This window comes from Sodiomyces alkalinus (genome assembly GCF_003711515.1).
Source record: "Sodiomyces alkalinus F11 unplaced genomic scaffold SODALscaffold_5, whole genome shotgun sequence".
Taxonomy (NCBI): Eukaryota; Fungi; Ascomycota; class Sordariomycetes; order Glomerellales; family Plectosphaerellaceae; genus Sodiomyces; species Sodiomyces alkalinus.
This window is the reverse complement of record NW_021167083.1, coordinates 1,703,389-1,723,632: the sequence shown is the minus strand read 5'-3', so window position 1 is coordinate 1,723,632 and position 20,244 is coordinate 1,703,389. Positions and strand designations below refer to the sequence as shown.

Genomic DNA, 20,244 nt, shown 5'->3' with positions numbered 1-20,244 from the left:
CCATTCCCGAATTGTTCCAAAATATCATCGTTTAGACGAGGGCCAGTTTGGTGGCGGCAATGTCGAGAGCGTCGACATCGGGTGTAAGGCGAGCGTAAGCCTTCTTGGAGCCATCGGGACTAGGGGGTTGCAGGTTAGCAATTGGATTGACATCGAAGCACGCATGGTCGCACTACGCACCGAACCAGGGTGTTGATCTTGACAGTGTCGATATCATAGAGCTTCTTGAGAGCCTGCTTGATCTGGGCCTTGTTCGCCTTGACGTTGACAATGAATACGAGGGTGTTGTGCTCCTCGATCTTCTTCATCGCGCTCTCGGTGTTCAGGGGGTGGACGATGATCTTATGCTCGTCGAGACGGGGCTCGTGGGGAACCGACTTGCGGGGGTATTTGGGAGCCCTGGAGAGCTGGAGGGTCTTGGGACGATGGAAGCTGGTGGTGTACCGGACCTTGGTCTTCTTCTCGGAGTGGGACTAGAAAACGGGAAAAGGCTCGTCAGCACCGCAGAACGACATGAAGAGTATGTCGGGAGTCGCCAATGCGAGAAGTACTTACACCCTTAAGGGCAGCCTTCGCCGCAGCGTTGGCCTGCTTGGTGCCCTTAGGAGCCTTGGAGGCACCTCCTAGATGAGAGAGGAAGCATCAGCAATCGCTCAGTGAAGAACTCGCAAGGTCTGCTGTTGCATGATGCCCCTGAAACCCGGTACTCGAGATCGATTACGGGCCATTGTTGAGGGAGATTATATGTGAGGTCGACACCGAGCTCGGATGATTGCCTCTTGGATCATGTTGTACCTTTCTTTGCGTCCTTGGGAGCCATCTCGACGGATATTTGCCAGGGGATCTGGTCGTTGGTTGTCGTCAAGAGGATGAGAAATTGGCTGCCTTGTATCGGAGGTTGGACTTCTCTCTTTTTTTTTTGTCGTCTTATTTGGTTTTACCCTCAGTCGCCTTGGTGGAGAATTTTGTGGTCTGGCCGATTAGGGCCAGTGTGTTAACGACCCTCTAAAGTGCACGAGATCATTGGTTGAAACAGCCCCCGTTGTCCGAAGATAAGAAAGACACGAGGAGCGAGTACCACCTTTGTAATCACGTGACTATATTCGCCGAGTCCTAATCTAATCTCTTAATGCTCTGTACTACCTGAGCAACAAATCGAGGAGAGAACCATGACGACGCCGACAAGCGCATAAGTATTCCCCATGTCGATTTGCTACGTGGGATCGATGCCGTGAGCATCCTTCCCACCCGTCCTCGCGTCGATATAATGGGCAAGAAGAAACGCCTCCCGCAATCCCTATCCACTGGACGACCTCCAACAACTAGGCAAAGGCCATTGTCCATCTCAAGAAGGGAGACTCGGGCCCTCATCAATGCTCACCACACGCTCCAGAAGAAACGGCAACAAGCCCTAGCACGAAACGATGATGCGGCCGTATTGGCCATCGACGCTGAGATTGCCGCTCTGGGGGGGATTGAAGAATACCAGCGGGCTAGCCTCCAAGGGCAGAGAAGTGATCGTGGTGGTGATAGCTCACGGCTGCTTCTTAAATGGCTAGAGCCAGCTCGTGCTCGACTGACAGAGGCAACTTCTTCTTCTCGGCCATTTCGAATGCTAGAGGTCGGCGCTTTGAGCACAACGAATGCATGCTCGAGCAGTGGGCTCTTTCAAATGGAACTGATCGACCTCAATAGCCAAGAGCCCAGTATTCTCCAGCAGGACTTCATGGAACGGCCGCTGCCCGAGAGTGACGAGGAGAGATTCGACATCATCTCACTGAGTCTGGTTCTTAATTACGTGCCCGATGCCGCGTTGCGTGGCCAGATGCTGCTCCGAACCTTGGAATTTCTCCGTGAACCACCGCTAGAGTTGCGAGAAGACGAACAAAAGCTGTTCCCGTCCCTGTTTCTTGTCCTCCCGCGGAGCTGTGTCGCCAACTCGCGATACTGTTCCCTCGCCCGACTCACGGAGCTGATGTCGCTGCTCGGATATGTTCAGATTGAGAGCAAATTCACGAATAAGCTGGCGTATTTCCTCTGGAGGAGAGCGAGGACGCCGAGGGATCCACTTTCCCCTTTCCCCAAGAAAGAGGTCAATCCGGGAAGTAACCGGAACAATTTCTCTATCATTTTCAAAGTTACATGACACAGGAGCGAGAACTTGGATGAACACTGTTTGCTGGAAAATCTACATAGGTCGACCTCAGCGGCTCGACATAAAATTCACACCCTGATTGGCAGGCGGCTATGAACACGATTTCCACGACCCTGGAGCAGCCACCGGTCTCGAGAATATCACTTGTCAACCGGGGTTAAGAGATAATGCTTAGACGTCTTTTCCGAGATAGTTGCTGAATTCACCACAGGGATTCATATTCCGTCCTTATACAAAGCATCATTGTGAATTGCATACTTATGCCTAGTGCGATGAAGCTGGCATCAGAACATGTAATGCTTACTCCGTCTCATAACCTCTCGTTTGTTAAATTTCATGGCGATCCATCCCTTAATGCGGCCAGATCTCTGAAGTCCCGCACGGCATTCGCTGCTAATGGATCATCCTCTGGCAAAGGAGCGTTCCCCGGACGAACAACGGGGAGGCTTTGCATCCCAGCTTCCCGGGCGGCAGAAACCTCAGCGAGGTTGTCACTCAGGAAAAGCCACTCGTGGGGTTTGACATTCGGATGATGGGACATGATGATGGCGTAACTTCTGGACTCCGTCTTGGGACCAGCATTGACGGTGTCAAACCAGTCTGAGATGAGCGGAATAAGGCTCGAAGGAGAAGAGTCGGTGTGGCCAAAGAGAAGTTTCTGAGCAGGGACAGACCCCGAAGAGTAGATCATCACCTTCATCCCGGTCGTGACCCAAGCAGCCATAGTTGGCGCCACATCTGGGAAGAGTGGCGCCTTGATTTGTCCAGATTCGTACCCCCTTTTCCATAGATACCCTTGGAGGGCTTTCAAGTAGGGTGCCTTAACATCGCGATTGACGAGGTCAACGACGTGGGCTTCAAAGTCGGTCCTGGATGAGGCTGCTGGTTCAGGAAAGGCGTTGCGGTACGAAGCGAACTCAGGCGTGTCCCAGTTCTTGTCAAGGGTCTCAGGCAGCGCTTGCAGAGAATAGGGGAACTTTACCACTGGTTACTAGTCCAAGCGAGAAAGGCAGAAAAGAGCAGGCTGGGTATCGGGGCGAGTTTGGCGGGGGCAGAGGGGAGGCTATGTCGAGAGGGGGAGACGGGGGAAGGCGAAACAGTTTGGAGAGGGGAGAAGACAGAGGAGAGGTGACAAGGAACGAGTTAATGCAAAGGGATCATCCTTGTCACCTGGTGATTTTGTACGTACCAAAATGTCCTTCACAAAGGAGATAGGACATACAGTTCCCTCTGGAGAGAAATGGAGAAGCGAATTAGTCAATTAGTTGGACGTAAAGGTGCATTGCGATGTAACTGGTTCAGCCGAAAAGAACTACTCACCTATGTCTAGCAATACGACACGTACGCTTGCCAGCGGGGACGACATCTTAGTGATAGCTGGAAAAGACCCGGATCTTGAAGTGCTGGTAGGCCCCTTGGAACGTTGTTGGGCGGGCGGATGGCTGGTGATGCGGATTGCTGGCTGTGAAGTTGGCGAAGGCGGTGAGAAAGATACTTCCGCTCGGAGGCGGTCGGGTCCGAGACACCAACCCAGGCGAAGTCGTTACATCCACTTATATCGGGTCACGGTCACAGGACGGTTCTCCTGCAGGGTACCAAGGCACCTACAAAGTGTTCTAGATGACCTACCTGTCTGTAGGTATCCATACACCGTACTTCGTACGATGAAGTATTTCCAAGTAGGTACTCCATACTTCGTGGGAGAACGGAGCTACGGATATGTCCAAGACAGTACGAAGTACATTGTTTCGTATTTATTCACTGTGCACCTGGGATCAGCGGCCTGATAAACTGCTCAATTACCTTGAACTCCTAGGAACCCGTACGGACTCATAACACGTTGAAGCTGTCTGACTAGGTATCGAAGAGTGTCTCTTCCCCCCTCCCCTCCCCAGACGTATGAATCCGTTCTGGAACGCGTATGCACAAGTACCTAGGGCCGGTGGCAAAGTATAACGGCCATGACGGGCAGCCAAAGCCACGTATAAAGGACGTTTTATGGGACGGAAAAAGGGCAAGAGATCGAGCAGCCATTGGCGCGTCATCGTTGCAGCGTGTCTGTCATTGATTCGTGCTGTCCCAGAACGATAGGCCGTTGTGGAATTGGGCGCTCATGGCTCGCTGCAAAATCTACGAGGCGTGTACACTGTCATGCGATTGGTTCTAAGGCAAGCGAAGGACGACGTATGTACTACACTACATGTCCTGTGAAACTCTGTCTTCCACTGGTTGCCTACGAGACCTCGGTAGGTATGCGTAGTGTTGTTGTTGTAGTGTTGCCATCGACTTTGTTCCACCCCAATGGGATGAATTCTCCTTACAGTTCCAGATTGACGACTTCTGCATACCTACGTCGCACCCTAATTATCCGTACCCGTGGATTCATTCGCCACCATTATGCCCCTAGCTCTCCCTGCAGCGTACGATCCAGCAAGTCCAAGCCGAAGAAGCACGAAGTAGTTACGTGGTTGACTAGGATGACTATCACGGCATCTCGTGAGCATCTGTTCATTCCCTCTAAACTGGCGTGGCAGAGGATATATGGACTGTATACAACGTATTCAAGTGTTAGGCCTTTCAGTACTCGGTACGCTGCACTCCGTCATGCGGGTACAGACGTGATAACCCCTCGCAACCATCCTATCCAGCCAATAGATGTCAAGTAAACAGTGAGAGATAAGAGTCAAGTGAAACATGGCTAGGACGCACGCCTATGTGGAAAACCAGAGCCCGACTGAGAGTCTGCCCCTGTTTGAACGCTGTCGTGACCGTCGTAAAGTCGATTCTCTGCCAAACCACCGACGACTTGAGGTATTCTACGAGGCCCCCGTGCTCGTTCGCCCATCGCTGGAGGCCCAAGTTACAACAAGTCCGGATATGAGGTGCTACGTATGCTGTGGATACCTCTTCTGTACGGAATAGGGGTCCTTGATACGTACGATGCGCATTTGTACGAAGTCCGGCGACTCTATATTATTCCGCAGTAATAATACTCAGGTTCTCCTAATAAAGATAATAAGCTTGTTGTTATTGATGGTAGTCAATTGCCGTCGGACACCTGGCGGTGAGCAGCATCCCCCATTTGTCAAAATTCATCAGGTACCAAATCAGCTCGGGTATAAATATGCACGTAGAGAGGAATGTCATCGTGCGAAGTGATACTGTACGTGCCTCGATCATGTAATATAGACCACCTCAGTGTGTTGGCCTTCTCGTTGATTCAATGCAGTTACTTCGTACGCACTGTATTCCTACTCCCGTACATGCGATTGACTGACTACCTCCATACGTGTTGCTTTCCTTTGGCAGTCAAGGTACCCCATTCATTGCGTATATGCCAACTCCCTGCATGACCCATGCACCATCTCGAGGCCACCGCCTGTTCGTATGGAGCGCTGAGTGGTTCGTTCCAGGACTCATGGAAACTCATCGAGTCCCAAGGCAAAACTGGGCGGAAGCGGTGATGAGCGTGACCAACAGGATGCCGGGGCCCACCTCCAAGACCTCTAAGGATCTTCTCAGATTCGGCATGGTCACTGGTCGGTTTCGTGTCTACCTTAAGGTAGTTAGTCCCTGCATCCGTACCGGTACCGTACTCCGTATGGATACGATTTCAATACTCGGCCACTTCACTGGCGAGTCACTGGCTAGATAGGAGGAGACCGGGCCATTCGATCACGCGTGCGATGGCAAACGGACTGTGGAATCGCACGGCCCTCCACTGCCACCTGGCTTCAACGTAGCCCACCTCTCTCCACCTCCTTCAGCAAGACCACTATGGCCAAGATATGTCGAAATAATGTACCTATCCCATTCGAGTTTAGCCTGGGTGAGGTAGGTTCGATCCCCTGATCCCCGCCCTTCCCTGCCCACTCTGCTCGCTGTGTTCACTCCTCCCCCAGTGTCACCTCTCTCCTCCAGTTGCCTCCCTCCTTTTGTTTCTATCCGCCCACCGCCTTTCTCCTTCATGCTCCATTCATTTCAACCTCTCCTTCCTTGCCCCCCCCCCCAACCTGACTTTCGACTCTAATACCTTGCCTACCCAATTTGTCCGCCATTCCCTTCATCACCGCTTTCTTTCCTTGCGCTTTCTTCATCTCGCCCTTCCCCCTCCATTATCCTCTCCTTTATCCCGTTCCCTTCCCTATTTCATTCATTACTCCGCCGGCTCCGCTCTTATCTCACCACTCTCTCCTTATTCTGGAACCATCGAGAATCCGCGAGATAGACACGTAACCCCCGGTCGGCAGCCGAACCCGCCTCTAGCTTTCTGAGTCACGCATCAAAGCAAAGAGGACAACTCGGTACATATTCGACAACTTTCGCAATCCGGAACTCGAATTGCGGTCATCGAGTCAGCTCGTCCACCCGTTCCGCCGTTGACTCATCTGCTGGCCGCCGACTCTTTTGGCAGGTTCACCAAGCTCTATAACCAGTGCCTTCCTCCCAAGAACAGCTACAGCCTGTCGACTCCCCGGATTCTCATCCTCACCCCGAACTCTCGACACATCTCTTTCTTCCACCCTCACACACGCCGGATGCTACCAACATAGCCGCGGTGCCTTGGCCGACTGGATAGTCAGCTTGTCACCAAGCGATTACGTTGCGAGACCATACGGTCGGTGCCTCGTCACAGACTACGGACCCTCCAGCTCCAGCTCCAGCCTCGTGCCTTACATTACCATCTCCTACGACTACACTTGATCTCATACCAACAACCATCAAAACGTCTAAGCGGCTCCGTCACCCGTCGCTCTTTCTTCTTTTCATCGAATTCTTGCAACTCCATCGTTCCGGCATTCGTCATTTAGCAACATTTCTTTTCCATGTCAACATAACATAAAATAACGACTTATTTATTTCTTTTTCCGGACTCGCGTCCAAGCGCTTTCACGACATCCCACACGACCATCGCTTTATTTTCATTTGTACCACCGATCCACAAACACCTGAATGAGCCTCTGATACTTGAATGAAAGGGAGTTTTGTCCGCTTGCACTACTGGATCCTGCCCTTTGTATACTCACCTCTCGACTCGCTTTCTTCGTTTCAACTCTACTCGACTCTCATCTCTTGCGGCCTGTTCAACAACTTCGGAAGCTGATTGTCAGAACCTGTTTCTATCCCGCGTACTGCGACTGTTTCGAATAGTCTACTCCAGCCTCACACCGAAGGGCAAATCCAAACGAGACGAGTAGCGCCATACTTGTACCACCAACTTCGTTATTTCCCGTCATCTCAACTTTCTCCGATACCCCCTCAACTCACATCTTTACTGCTTGTCTCGACAATGACATGCCTACGGGACTACTTCCAGAGCGGCATTCTCCTCGACGGCCGCTACGAGACCATCTCTCCTCTCAATCATGGTTCCTTCGGCATGGTCTTCCTGGCGCGGGATATCCATACGGACGAGAAGGTTGCCATCAAGTGCCTGACCAAGAAGGCAGCTGCCGACGATGCCGGGTTCGACTTCGCCGTTGACGACAAATCGGAGGAGCAACTTTTCCATCAGCGCCTAGGATCCCACCCGAACATCGTCAACCTGCTCCACTCCTTCGAGACCGATTTCCACACCTATCTCGTTCTGGAGTATTGTTCTCGAGGCGATCTTTATGAGGCCATTCGGAACGGCCATGGCCCTTTGGAGACTGAGCACGTCCGCCAGTTCATGCTAGAACTCGTCGATGCTGTTGCGTATAGCCATGGCAAGGGTGTCTACCATCGAGACATTAAACCCGAAAACATCTTCCTTACCCAGTCCGGCTCTATGAAACTGGGTGATTTTGGGCTTGCCACCACCGACAATTGGACTCTGGAAACGACAGTCGGTAGTGACCGCTACATGTCTCCGGAGCAATATGACTCGGCCGGGGCCGGATACTCGCCTGCCCAAGCCGATATATGGGCTATTGGCATCTGCCTTCTCAACGTGCTCTTCTCTCGAAATCCTTTCACCACGCCGACCGAGGCGGACCCGCTCTTCCTCGACTTCTCGCGCGACAAACAATCGCTCTTCGACGTGTTCCCTTCCATGTCCCAGGACACGTACGAAGTCATCGTGCAGTGCATGAACTTGGACCCCCGGAAGCGTTCGCTTGTGGGAGCTCGTGCTGCACTCCTCCGTGTCGTCAGCTTCACCACGTCCGAGGAGGACATCGACGAATTCTGTTCAGTCGAGCAGCCCGTCGTCGCAAGTGCCAACCGCGAACCTCTGCGCACGCCCTCGATCCAGAGTCCTCAAATGGACCAATGCGCGTTCCCCTGGACCAAGGCTCTTCATGCCAGCCCCCCGCAGGCTATTCGCCAGCTGAGCGTGATTCCTGACAATGAGAGCTACTCGGAGGACTTGTTCTCCAAGTCGCAGGCCACGACTGGCTGGCTGTCGGCCTCTGCCGAGACCACCTCTATGTCCTCGACGCTTGATTCCAGGCTGGGGGCGTCGATGAAGTTCCTGGCTGGCGGTCGGCCCGGGATGGAAGCGACTAACGCATCTCCCAAGGTTTCGCTGACGGCTGGCTCTCTTCCGGTTGCTATGTCGTCCGCCCGCAACGCTATGTCGTCGACGTCTTTCGCACTTGGCCGGCTCAATGACATCGTGTCCAAGAGTTGGAGCGATATGTGGGATGAGGACATTGAGGAGGAAGAGGAAGCCCGCCGCCAGTTGGAGACGTTGAGAGAGATGAACTCGCGGACTTGGAGTCATGAGAGCGAAGCCGGGCCCCAGGAGCCAACTGCCAATTCCGACTGCATTTTGCCTCGGACTCGGAACGAGAACGACGTTGACGTCGACCTGGCAGATGGCTTCTTCTTCCAGGAGGCTCCACCTGCCAACAAGCCCATCTCCGCCACGCCTCGCTACTCTCCACCGCCCAAGCGCAGCCCCTTGGACAAATGGGTAGCGCTTGGGGAGCGACGTAGGGCTTTTGGAGCGTCGCCGGATTCGGCCAAGTCACCGGACTTGATCAAATCACGCTGCCAGCCTGGGTTTGGTTATAACTTTGTACACGGGACCAGTACTTGGGATAATGTCCATGGTCATGGTTTTCTCGGGAACAGTCACAAACTTCATCGGGAACGGAACACGGAGTGCCCATGGAACAGGGGCCGAGACTGGCATTACTGGCGCCGGGAGAAGCGCCACGTTGGAGACTTGGAGTGGGTTGGCGGGTGGCAAGAGTCGCATTCTTAGCCATCTGCCTTTTGTGGTTGGATTCTCTCCTTAAGAGGCTGGTAAACGCGCCTCATGATTTCAAGACGCCGAAAGGCCGTTTTTCATGGCGGAACTTGCGTTGGGTCTTTTTTTGGATGCTCAGGGTCTCAACTCGCTTTCTGTGTATTAGCTATTTCCAGAATAATGACAAAATACCAGAAGTTACCCACCCTAATCATTTCGTTTCCCCGACAGTGGCTCGGTCGTAAGAGTACTGTTGATTTGCTAGGGAACGAACCTGTTGTTGGGCATCTCTCATCAGCCGAGACGGTGGAGTGGGGGCTGAAATCAAGCAGGGCGAGTGAGGCAGGTGACCAAGGGAGCTGGATGCCAAGGATGCGAACTGAACCCATACTAAGGTAGTCAGTCACAAGTAGAAGTCGAGTCATCCCTGGAAGCATTAAATCACATACAACAGAAGCCCCTAACATCAGCCAAACTATCATCCATTGATAAGGTATTCCAAGACTTGACTGGCATGTCTCTCTGCACAGTAGCATAACTACAACAGCTAGCAACAAAAATTATGCGACCATTAATATGAGGTGTGTATAAATAGCATGTATATAGATAGCAAATGACGACGGAGGAGGAGGATGTGAAGGAACAAGGAGGAGATGGGGGTAAGCCGATAAACCGACGAGACGACAATGAAGACAATCAATTCGACTCATAGCTTTGCTTCTCCGGTGCTCCGTGACTTTGTTACTCCGCGCCGATGATGCGTTTGGGCAGGAAAGCCCAGACCGTGCCGACAGTGGAAAGGGTGGTTGAGATGGCCAGGATGACATAGCACAAGAGTTTCTCGCGGGCGGACATTTCGGCGCCGAAAAGCTTAAGGTAGAAGGCCAAGGGGAGACTAGCAAAATGGACATGTAAGCAGCTGAGAAGAAGAGGAAAAGTAAAAAAGGAAAGACTCACGAGACACAGATGGTGAAGCAAAGGGCGCTTCCCATGAAAGCCATGATGCTATCGAAGGAGGGAAAGATGATGGAGATGCCGAGGAAGGCTAGGATGGTACAGATGCGAATGGCGACCTTCATGGCGCCCCGGAAGGAGGCGGAGCGGCCGACCATGGCCTGGCTGTCGGCCAGCGCATCGTGGTGGATGCCGGCGAGGACTTCTACGGTCGAGACGATGGGTCGAGCGTTCAGGGGGATCTTGGTCAGCGGTATGATGGAGACGGAGATACATAGGAGGACGGTGAGGGCGTTGGGATAGCCGCTCGTGGTGAGAATATTGGAGGTGATCTCGTCCAGCACGTCGTCTCCGAACATGAGGAGGCCTACGAGGGCCGTCAGGGCGTCGAGGAAATACTGGGGGCGGCGTGTCAGGATCAGTAGTTCCTTCGTGCTTTATCTGGATATTTGATATTTGGTAGCGGAGAAAAGGGGACTGAGAGAAAGGGGCGCAATACGTACCGAAAAGGTAAAAGTCACCTTGACTGCCTGGCCGAACTTGTAAGGATGTCTCATGTCCCTGTAAATCTACACAAACAACGGGTACTTAAGTATAGGGTTGTTTCTACGAAGTAGACTCTTGTGGCCGTTCGTTGCTGTGGCTGCCTGTCTTGGAAAAGGGGGAGGGGACGTACGTTGGGAAACACACTATGACCACCCCATGGGGACATGAGCAGTCCAAAGGAAAGAGGCAAGGTGAGCCAGTTGGCGGGAAACAAATGAGTCACGGCGGGTTCCACGAGGGAGCCGGGGGTATTTTGTTTGATAAAGCCATCAATGATGACAATGAGCACAACTAAGTTCATATACTTGGTCAGTACCTGGAGGGTCGAGCATCGAAGGGTTCCTGGACATGAAAAGGACGTGCTTAAGGGAGCGGGGTAGTTTTCAAAAGTAGGTAAGAAAAGGACAATAACGCCAGAAGGGAAGGACAAAAAAAAACAAAAAAAAAAAGCTTACTGGAAAGACAACTCAGGATGCCCACAACACTAGTAAAGCTGAGGAGTCGTAATGGGAGGAAATTCAGGGGCATCAAGATTATGGCACAGATGACCTTCCACATGTTGACGGATAGGAAGCCCGGAAAGAGCAGCACCAAGGTGTCTGCAAAGAGGACAATGAGGGCCACGCAGGCGGCAAGAAGTTCCAGTGTGAAGAGAATGCTTGTGGCAATACGAGCGTTCCTTCCGTAGGAGATGAATGCCAAGTCTGAGAAGGTAATGAGACTGGGATCCAGGTCCATGCACTTGGCCAGAAGCTTCGCCGTGTAGGCGGTGACGGCGGCGCAAAGGAACAAGGTGACCATGCCAAAGATCCAGCCGGCATACTTGATCCCCAGCGGCAAGCTCAGGAGGCCGACACCGATGAGCACGCTGTAAAGGAGAAGGGGAGTGGGTTAGCATATACATGTGCTAAGCGAGAACAGTGAGGCGGGGAGGCAGCTGGAAGGGAAACCCAGGGGATTGCATGGATTTGCACGCGCGTACTTGATGGAGTTGAAGATGGTCTGCGGGAGAGTGGACTGGCCCTCGACAGCCAAAACAATTTTCCCGTCCTGCTCGACCTCCTTGACGAGAATGGGCAGGTGGTCGCCATCGACAGGGACACCGGCCTGCTGTTGACGCCAGAGATCGCCGGCGTGGGTCATGGAAGACCGGTCCACATCAGAGATCGTGCCATAGGTCCGATATGAGCTGTAACTCCCCACAACGGGCGGGCTCGCGAGAGGGGGGGCGGCAGCAAAGAGGGACGCGCGGCGCACGCTGCCGCTAAAGCTGGAGCTGTACGCATTGGCGCCGTACATGTCGCTATCGGCGGCCTTTTGCTCCCTGTCGGGGCCTTCCGGCGAATGGTGATGGTGTTGGCTGGAAGCGGCGGCGCCGAGAGACGGGGACGGTCCGGGGCGGCCGCGGTGTGACCCGGCCTCGCTTTCGGCGTCGGATGGGCGGGCAGCTTCGAGGTGTTGGCGCAGGAGAGACGTCCCCTGGTTCGGCGTGGCCGCCTCCACGTCGGTTCGCGCATAGTCGAGGCCATCGACACCGGTGGCCACGGGAGCTTGGTCGGGAGCGAACACGAAGGAGGGACGCTGCGGAATGACTTCGGCGAACCCGGCGGCGCGAGCCCAGCTGCGAGTGAAGGAGCGGATGCTGTTGACGCCACCTAGGTCGGTCAGGGCCGTGAGGTGCCTCGATACGGACGATCTAAGGGTGTACGAAGCAAAGGGTCAGTTGATTGATCCGGGATGGCCAGCGACGGCAATGACCGGGTGGTAAGGGGCAGGGGAAGGGGAAAGGAAGAAAAAACACACCTCCGACGCTGACGCATGCCGGCGTATGGGGAATCGCCAGCACTACGGCTGATATTCTCGTCATTGTCACGTTCGCCCAGCAAGGACTGGTCTTCGGTGACGGCGTTGGAGTCAATACTGACAGAGCGAGGGGAGCCACCACGTTCGTACTCGTCCCACGTGGACGGAGTACGGAGAGCCATGGAACGATGGAGCTGGACCCTCCAGTCAGAACGATGTTCACTGGTATCTAAGCTGTTCGGTGGCTTTTGCTGTAGTCGCGTGACGCGTGGGCGGTGATGGTCACGGAAGGCGGGGTAAGGCCGAAAGAGCAAGGCTGCGGAAGACTCGTCGGATTTTGAGGGAGAAGAGGAAAAAGAAACGAAAAGTGAGCCAAAGAAGACGTACGAGGTAGTCCTAGTTGGGTGGTTCGGCTTGGCACTCAGGACGAAGAGGCTACCTATACTGTAATAGTAGCTCGAGGAGGACAACAATTGCACCGGGATAGTTTCAATACCATCCCATGCGTGCGGAGGGGTCGGTCGCAAACGGGGCGCCTAATAAAAGGGCACCTAGGGAGTTAACGTTATCAACTAGTAGGAACCAACAAGTAAAATAAACTAGGAACTAATTAACATAGACTCTTTGCAATGGGCCGGCGCCTGACTCGGAAGGGCGGCGGCGGGAAGAGGAAGAAGAGGAAGAAGAGTTCTAGAAAATGAAGAGGGCGAAGATGCTACAGCCACTGCGAAAAGAAAAGAAACGCGGGAAATACAAAAGTACGAAGTAATTTCCCCATACAAGACTGATAAGAAGTTTGAAGTCCTGGCATAAAGTTCTGGGCGTTCATCACCCTTCGGTATTACCCTGCAGCAACGAGGAAGTGAAAGAAGCTGATAGAAATCGAGATCTCGACCGCGAACCGCGACCTGCCACCTGCGAACCACCTACCTCACGAACTACGGTCCTCGGGGATTTCGCCTTTCTTCACGCAATCCCCAACCTTTTTCTTTCTTCTATTGACTTATCATTCTATTTATTTATTGGCATTTTGAAAACAAGACAAGCGGAATACCTAAAATACGTTGTACCTCGTCCGCGGTACGCCAACCGCGTTCGGACGAGTGGGTGGTGGGGTAATTACAAGATGAGAACACGGAAACACGGCTGTTATCGCGATTGGAGCCCCTTTTATCGGTATGATGACGCTAGTGGCTGTCTATGTGGAACGTGAATGGTCAGTGGGTGGGGTAATACGAATACAATGTACTGCTCCCTTAATCGGTAAATGAGGCAGGTAGTTCAGAACCTTCGGAAGTAGGTACTATCTAACCCCTGAAAAACCGTACAATATATACTTGCGGGGCCTGTATAAACTAATAGTATCACGATAATGAGTATAACTAGATATATTAAGATTATATATAAAATACAGAGGCTTAGATATACTAAAATAGGGGGGCTTAGTACTCTCTAAAACTACCTTATAGCTCCTTAATATATTAAATAGTAACTAATAGCTCTATAAACTACGTTCTATATAGCGTATATATATATATCTAGTAACTAAATCCTTTCTTATATAAAATAGCTATAGACAATTCTAGATTAACCTAAAGATATCTTATAATAGTAATTTAAAATTGTTTTTGTATTGGTGTTATTAGTGTAGGTACGTACCTCGAACCTTTCCAAACTTCCTAAATGGGTAGTTCACGAAGTACCACTTTGTACGTTTTTTCAGGGGTTATATGGTATGAAGCACTAGACGTATCAGAAGTGGGGGTCTTATCGCATAGGCAGGACCACGATATAGTCTATAGGGGATCTAGGGGGGATCTACTCTATAACTAAGGGCTCCGGATATCGGGGACTTCGGGTATTAGGATATAATAAGGGTGGATACCGGAAAAGACCGGATAGGATCTAAATGATATAGTACCTATAATAGAGTCTTTACTACCTAAATTAAGGGTATAAGAGACTCTCCTAGATATAACTGGATATACTACACACACACGAGATTTCTGCTCTACTAAGTTAATTATTTAAGGGCCTATTTAATATACGATATTTATAAGTCCGGTTTATAACGCCTAAACGATAGATATTAATAAGGCTACCCCTATTCCACTATAAAGAAGTAATCACGTCTATATAAGCACTCTTAAATAACTACTATTGACCTGATTAGAGTAATTAAGAGATTAATTAACCTACCTATTAATTAACTAACCGATAAACGATAATCTAGTAAAGATATCTTCTAACATATCTAACGCCGAATAGAAGGCGGCCGCTACTACCCTTGTTAACTAGAGGGATTAGGCAGTTTAGGAGCACGCCGTACGCGGTAAATCGGCCTCCTGCTAGGATAACTACCTTAATCCAAAGCTAAGCGATAAGGAGGCTAACGCCTATCTCCTCCCTATACCTATACCCCCTAACGTTTATAAATATAAAGCCCTCGCCGCAGACCCTAACACGGAGGAGGCTACGGCCACTACCGTCACGGCTACTCCGTCTTCTATTATCACGCTAAAGGGCGATAAGGCCACGGATACCACGGACGCCGCCGCCACGGCCGCTACCACGGCGGCCACGGCCGCCGGTAAAAGGAAAACGGCCGCTCGCCAGAAGGCTACGACTATAACAAAAGAACTAATAACTAGGACGCCTATATCTATCGACGACCTCTCTAAAAAGGGGCGCACGCGCTACCTATAAAATCGCCGTGTATACCGCGAGGAAAAGGCAGACTACGACACGTAGTAGAAGGAGTTTAATAAGGTACGCTCCTATATTAAAGGGACCGTATATACCACGTTACGTAACCTCCTCGCCTAGCTATAGAATAATACCGTAAATAACCCGCGGGCCTAGATTACTCTCCTACACGCGCACGCAGGACCGATACCTATAGACCTCCGTAAGGAAGCCCTAGTCCTATACCGACGATACACCACGCCTATAAAGGCTATACCTAAGGATATAGATACCTAGGTAGTAAGCTAGAAAATAACGATAATACACTATAAATATATAGGCGTTTTAGAGCTATTAAGCGCGGACTATTAGGCAGAAGACGCGTTAAAAGCTATTAGACCTATTACCCAGGAATAGAGTAATAACTACTTAGTAAATAACTACGATAAGATTACGGAAAACGAGCTAACGATTAACGACTTCGTAAAGGCTCTAAGGGCGGTTCTTAGTAATATAAAGAGCCTATAATCCACCGCTATAAAGCCTAGAGTTAGGAGAGGCACCTTTAATACCCTTAGGAACCTCCCCGATACTAAGGATACTACTAATAACGATAATAATAAGAAGCGCCCTTATAGTAACACGTCCGTAAAGGCTATCCCTCCCGTAACGAGGAGGCCTTATAAGATATATAAGAATACCCATACGACCGCCGCCTATTAGTATATAAGGCCGGATATACGCCCTTATACCTAGTATGGCCGTGAAGATATTATAAAGGTCGCGGAAAAGAAGATACGTATTTATAGTTTTAAAAGCCGCGTGGATACCGCGATACAGAAGAGGCGGGAAGTAGTAGCTGCCACCGCTAATAAGATAGAGGAAGTTTAGGAAGATTAACTCTATAATACTACGCCTACTACTATAGTTTATAAAGACCTATCCGTTACCGCGACGGGGAGACTAGGAGCCCCCTTAACCTAGGAGGTAGCGCGTTGTCGTACGACGATACTATTAAGATTATAATAAGAATAGGGGATATCCCTTTCTATTAACTAAGCTAGAGCGCTATTATACTATGTGATCCTAGACTTAGGATCGTTAATCTATATCTTTAATAATTAAGGCCGTTTTATGGCCGTTAGACTACCCACGGTTAATTTATTAACGCTTTAGGTGGGTATTTATAAGGCTCTTATCCTTAGATATGGAGACGTTAAGCTATATATATAATCTCTATCGGGTATAAAGAGGCTGCTACGCCTCCGTGACGTTGTATACTATAAGGAATTCGTTACTAATATCGTCTCGGAACGCTAGCTACGCCTATAAGGTTACTATTAGGATACCGTAAACGATACTATTATTAGCTCCGTCGATAACCGGCCTATCTATAAGCTACTAGATATCCACGGCCAGTATATAATCAAGCGCGCGGAAGCCACGGCCGCTACTGCGTTCGCGGTCTTAGTAAGGCACCCCCGCGATAACCCGTATAGAAGATCACGATAACCGCGGTAACCGTAGAAGACCACGGTATAACGGTGGTATAAACGCCTTGGCTATTGCGGTACCGATACTCTTATTAAGATCGTCGACGCCACTTAGGGGGTAAAGATAAAAGGACCTTATATAACGGACTATAACGCGTATAGGTAATCGTAAGTGCCTACGTAGATCCAGCGGATACTATCCCTTTACCCGTTAAAGCCCGGAGAGGCCCTATCTATTAATTTTCACGATCTAAAAAAGGCAGAGTAATTAGCGGGCGGACTATATAAGTCTATTATATTCGTTATAGATGTGTACACAGGTTATACATAGGATTACTACCTATAGAAGAGAGACTAAGACTCTATCCTACACGCTCTAAAAGACGTTTTTACTCTACTTAAGACCTAATTCGACGTTAGGCTATACGTTCTACGGGCCGATTCTAAGATATTTTAGCACCTAGAAGTCGTTACTTTCCTCGCTGCTAAGGGGGTAAAAGGCTAGCCGTCGGTACTATATTTATAGGATTAGAACGGCGTTATAGAACAGATTAAAGGTATCGTTAAGAGAAAGGCGAGGGCTATAAGGATTAGAGCTAATCTACCTATATCTATCTAGCCTAAGATCTTTAAGACTGCTATATATCTATATAATAGAACGCTATAATATATTAACGACTAGAAGACACTATACGAAGGCCTATAGGGCCGTTAACCTAACCTTACGCACTTACGAGCTTACGGCTATAAAGCCTTTATAAAAATGCGCGATGCCTAAGCTAAAAGAAACCGCCTATAAAGGCTAGAACCGAAGGTAGAGATCGGCTATTACGTTGGATACTAATCCTCGAATAGCTTCCGTATTTAGCTACTATACCTAACGGATATTATCACTATAAGAGACATGGTCTTTAACGAAGACGAGATATTTAACGGTAGGATTAAAACGCTATAAGCTATAGCTTCCGCCGAGGAAATCGGGGAACGCCTATAATCTATCCGTATCACCTATACTATAACCGCGAATAGGCTATTATTAAAGGGCATAGCTATAGACGTATTAGATCTTAAGTCGGAAGACTCTTACGCTACCGCTATTACTACGGATAAAGGCGAGGCCGTCGCTATTACTATAAGAGAGGCTACTACTATTACTATAGACGAGGTTCTAAATCTATAGCCTAATAACTAGGCTATAGATTTAAAACCTTATAACTCTGACGCCACCGCTATTACTACGGATACTTTACGGTTTACTACTACGAGGTTTAAACCGTTTCCCACGTCTCTAATATCCCCTAAAGATCCCGCGCGCGCGTTTCTTATAGCGTTAGCGGTAGTAAGGGGCGCTAAGGTAGAAGAACACGATAACCACTAACAGATAGCTATAGGTGCCCCTAGGGGATGCCTATCGGCTATACTCTTATCGGCCGTGCGCCTATTACCCGCGCGCCTATCTATCGCGAGAACTATCGTAAGTATATACACGACCGAGAAGGTCTAGAACGATAACGCCTAAAAGGCGTTCTTTAACACTAGCAGGACTTATAACTCTATACGCATGAGGAAGTAAGCTATTAACGATAACGACGTCGGTACTATAGATTCCCTTTATACCTCCTAGCCACTATCGCTATTGTATATAACCCGCGAGGATCTCCCGCCTCTACTAAACTACCACCACGATATACGCCTTTATCCGTTACGGGAGCGGTGGTTATAGGCTAAGGGGGAATACTTTAAGGGGCACCGATAAAAAGGCTATTAGTAGGAGGTAGGTAGTAATTAGGCTAATAAGCAATAAGTCCTCGCCTATAGATAGGTATACACCTATAAATTTAATAAGGAAGGGCACCCTTCTTAAGTATAAAGCACGCCTTATAGTCTAAGGGGATTAGTAAAAACGGTTAGAGACTAAAGATAACTACGCCGTAACGCTAGCTTCGCGGTCCTTCCATATACTAATAGCGATCGCCGCCCGGTTTAACCTAGAGATAAGGCAGTTCGATGCTATTAACGCGTTCGTTAATGTTAGCCTTAAGGAAGAGGTGTTTATAAAGATACTGTAAGGTTATGGAGTGCTAGGTAAGGTCCTGCTACTACGGAAAGCCCTCTTCGGCTTAAGGGTATCGTCACTATTATAGTAAGAGGAATTTAACGGTATACTATAAAGGATAGGATTCACGGCCGTGCCTAATAACCCCTATATTATACTCCGCGACGGTTTAATTCTATTCTTCTACGTCGACGATATCGGACTTATCTACTATAGAGATCGTAAGGCGGACGCCGACGACCTTAAGGCCGCCCTTAAGCGAAGCTATAGGTTATTAGGAGGCGAAGAAATCCGTTAGTTCCTGGGAATTAAGGTCCTAAGGGATAGAGCTACCCGAAAGTTATAGCTGTTATAATCCTCCTATGTGGAGAAGATCGTGGTTAAATACTGCGTAGATATACTCTACCGAAAACCACTAAAGGTCCCGTTATTAACGATAAAGCCGCTAATACCCCGCGACGGTATACGCGCGTCGATTCCCGAGGTCTATTAGTATTAGGGTATAATCGGTTCTATCCTATACGCCGTTATCGTATAAGACCCGATATCGCATTCGCCTATTCGAAGCTTTCCTAATATAATATTAACCCCTCCTCTAACTATCTTAAGAGGGCTTAATAAGTGCTGCTATTCCTATACTATATAAGACACCACTACCTGAAATTCGGCGGGGATAGGCTCTTCCTGATAGTAAGCGACGCGTCCTTTAGAGATAATCCAGACCGTAAGAGTTCGTAAGAATATACGATAAAGCTCTTCGGCGGCACCGTTAACTAGAAAGCGGGTAAATAACCGACGGTCACGACGTTGTTAATAGAATCGGAACTACTCGCTCTTATAGAGGCCACTAAAGAGACGTTATTCGTTAGCTGGATATTAAGGGATTTAGAGCTTCGGCTAGACTAATAATAGATATAGCTATACTACGATAATTAATAGACTATTAACCTCGTTAATAAGAAGATATAACGCCTGCGGATAAGGCTACGGCACGTCGATATATATAACTAGTGGGCGCGCTAGTTAGTATAATAAGGTCTCTTTAAGGTTATGTACGTTAACACGAAGGAGATAATCGCGGACGGATTAACGAAGGCACTGCCGGAGGCGGGGATTAAAAGACTATAGTAATAGCTTAATTTAACTAATTAAAAGGATTATATCGAGTAGTCTAAACGACTACACGAAGAGATTAAACGTGCTAAAGCGGCCGTAACAAAGGCCCCCGAGGGCGTGGCAGATCCGATAGATATAGATCTAATTAATTAGATCCGGCTAATCAGGATCGAGGAACTAATTAAGATAGAATTGAATTAAACGGTTAAATAGGGCGGATTTAGATCCTTTTTGCGAGGGCCTTTTCCCTTGACTGTTA

At 49.5% G+C, this 20,244-nt stretch overlaps 5 protein-coding genes across 5 annotated transcripts; 2 read left to right on the top strand and 3 right to left on the bottom strand.

Annotated features, from left to right (window-relative positions):
• Positions 1-31: 31 nt before the first annotated feature.
• On the bottom strand, positions 32-820 carry SODALDRAFT_324229 (60S ribosomal protein L23a; the record flags this gene model as incomplete). Its single annotated transcript, XM_028609865.1, has 4 exons — positions 32-119; positions 181-473; positions 556-623; positions 796-820. The coding sequence occupies 4 exons, from the start codon at positions 818-820 to the stop codon at positions 32-34; spliced, it is 474 nt and encodes a 157-aa protein (XP_028466634.1).
• A 281-nt stretch (positions 821-1,101) lies between these two features.
• Positions 1,102-2,022, top strand: SODALDRAFT_333455 (hypothetical protein; the record flags this gene model as incomplete). Its single annotated transcript, XM_028611978.1, has 1 exon — positions 1,102-2,022. A coding segment is annotated over exon 1 (755 nt), but the record flags the coding sequence as incomplete, so codon positions are not given.
• Positions 2,023-2,489: 467 nt separating this feature from the next.
• Positions 2,490-3,527, bottom strand: SODALDRAFT_277444 (enolase-phosphatase E1; the record flags this gene model as incomplete). Its single annotated transcript, XM_028608065.1, has 3 exons — positions 2,490-3,131; positions 3,345-3,385; positions 3,476-3,527. Coding segments are annotated over 3 exons (735 nt in total), but the record flags the coding sequence as incomplete, so codon positions are not given.
• A 3,918-nt stretch (positions 3,528-7,445) lies between these two features.
• SODALDRAFT_340092 (serine/threonine-protein kinase ksp1) lies at positions 7,446-9,347 on the top strand (the record flags this gene model as incomplete). Its single annotated transcript, XM_028612915.1, has 1 exon — positions 7,446-9,347. One exon carries the CDS (start codon positions 7,446-7,448, stop codon positions 9,345-9,347), a length of 1,902 nt encoding a protein of 633 aa, XP_028466631.1.
• Positions 9,348-9,797: 450 nt separating this feature from the next.
• SODALDRAFT_333452 (vacuolar amino acid transporter 1) lies at positions 9,798-13,288 on the bottom strand. The gene is made up of 7 exons (XM_028611977.1): positions 12,636-13,288; positions 11,815-12,528; positions 11,288-11,700; positions 10,963-11,123; positions 10,790-10,855; positions 10,290-10,684; positions 9,798-10,227 (listed from the first exon to the last, which is right to left on the bottom strand). The coding sequence occupies exons 1-7, from the start codon at positions 12,815-12,817 to the stop codon at positions 10,074-10,076; spliced, it is 2,085 nt and encodes a 694-aa protein (XP_028466630.1). The 5' UTR covers positions 12,818-13,288; the 3' UTR covers positions 9,798-10,073.
• Between the last annotated feature and the right edge of the window lie 6,956 nt (positions 13,289-20,244).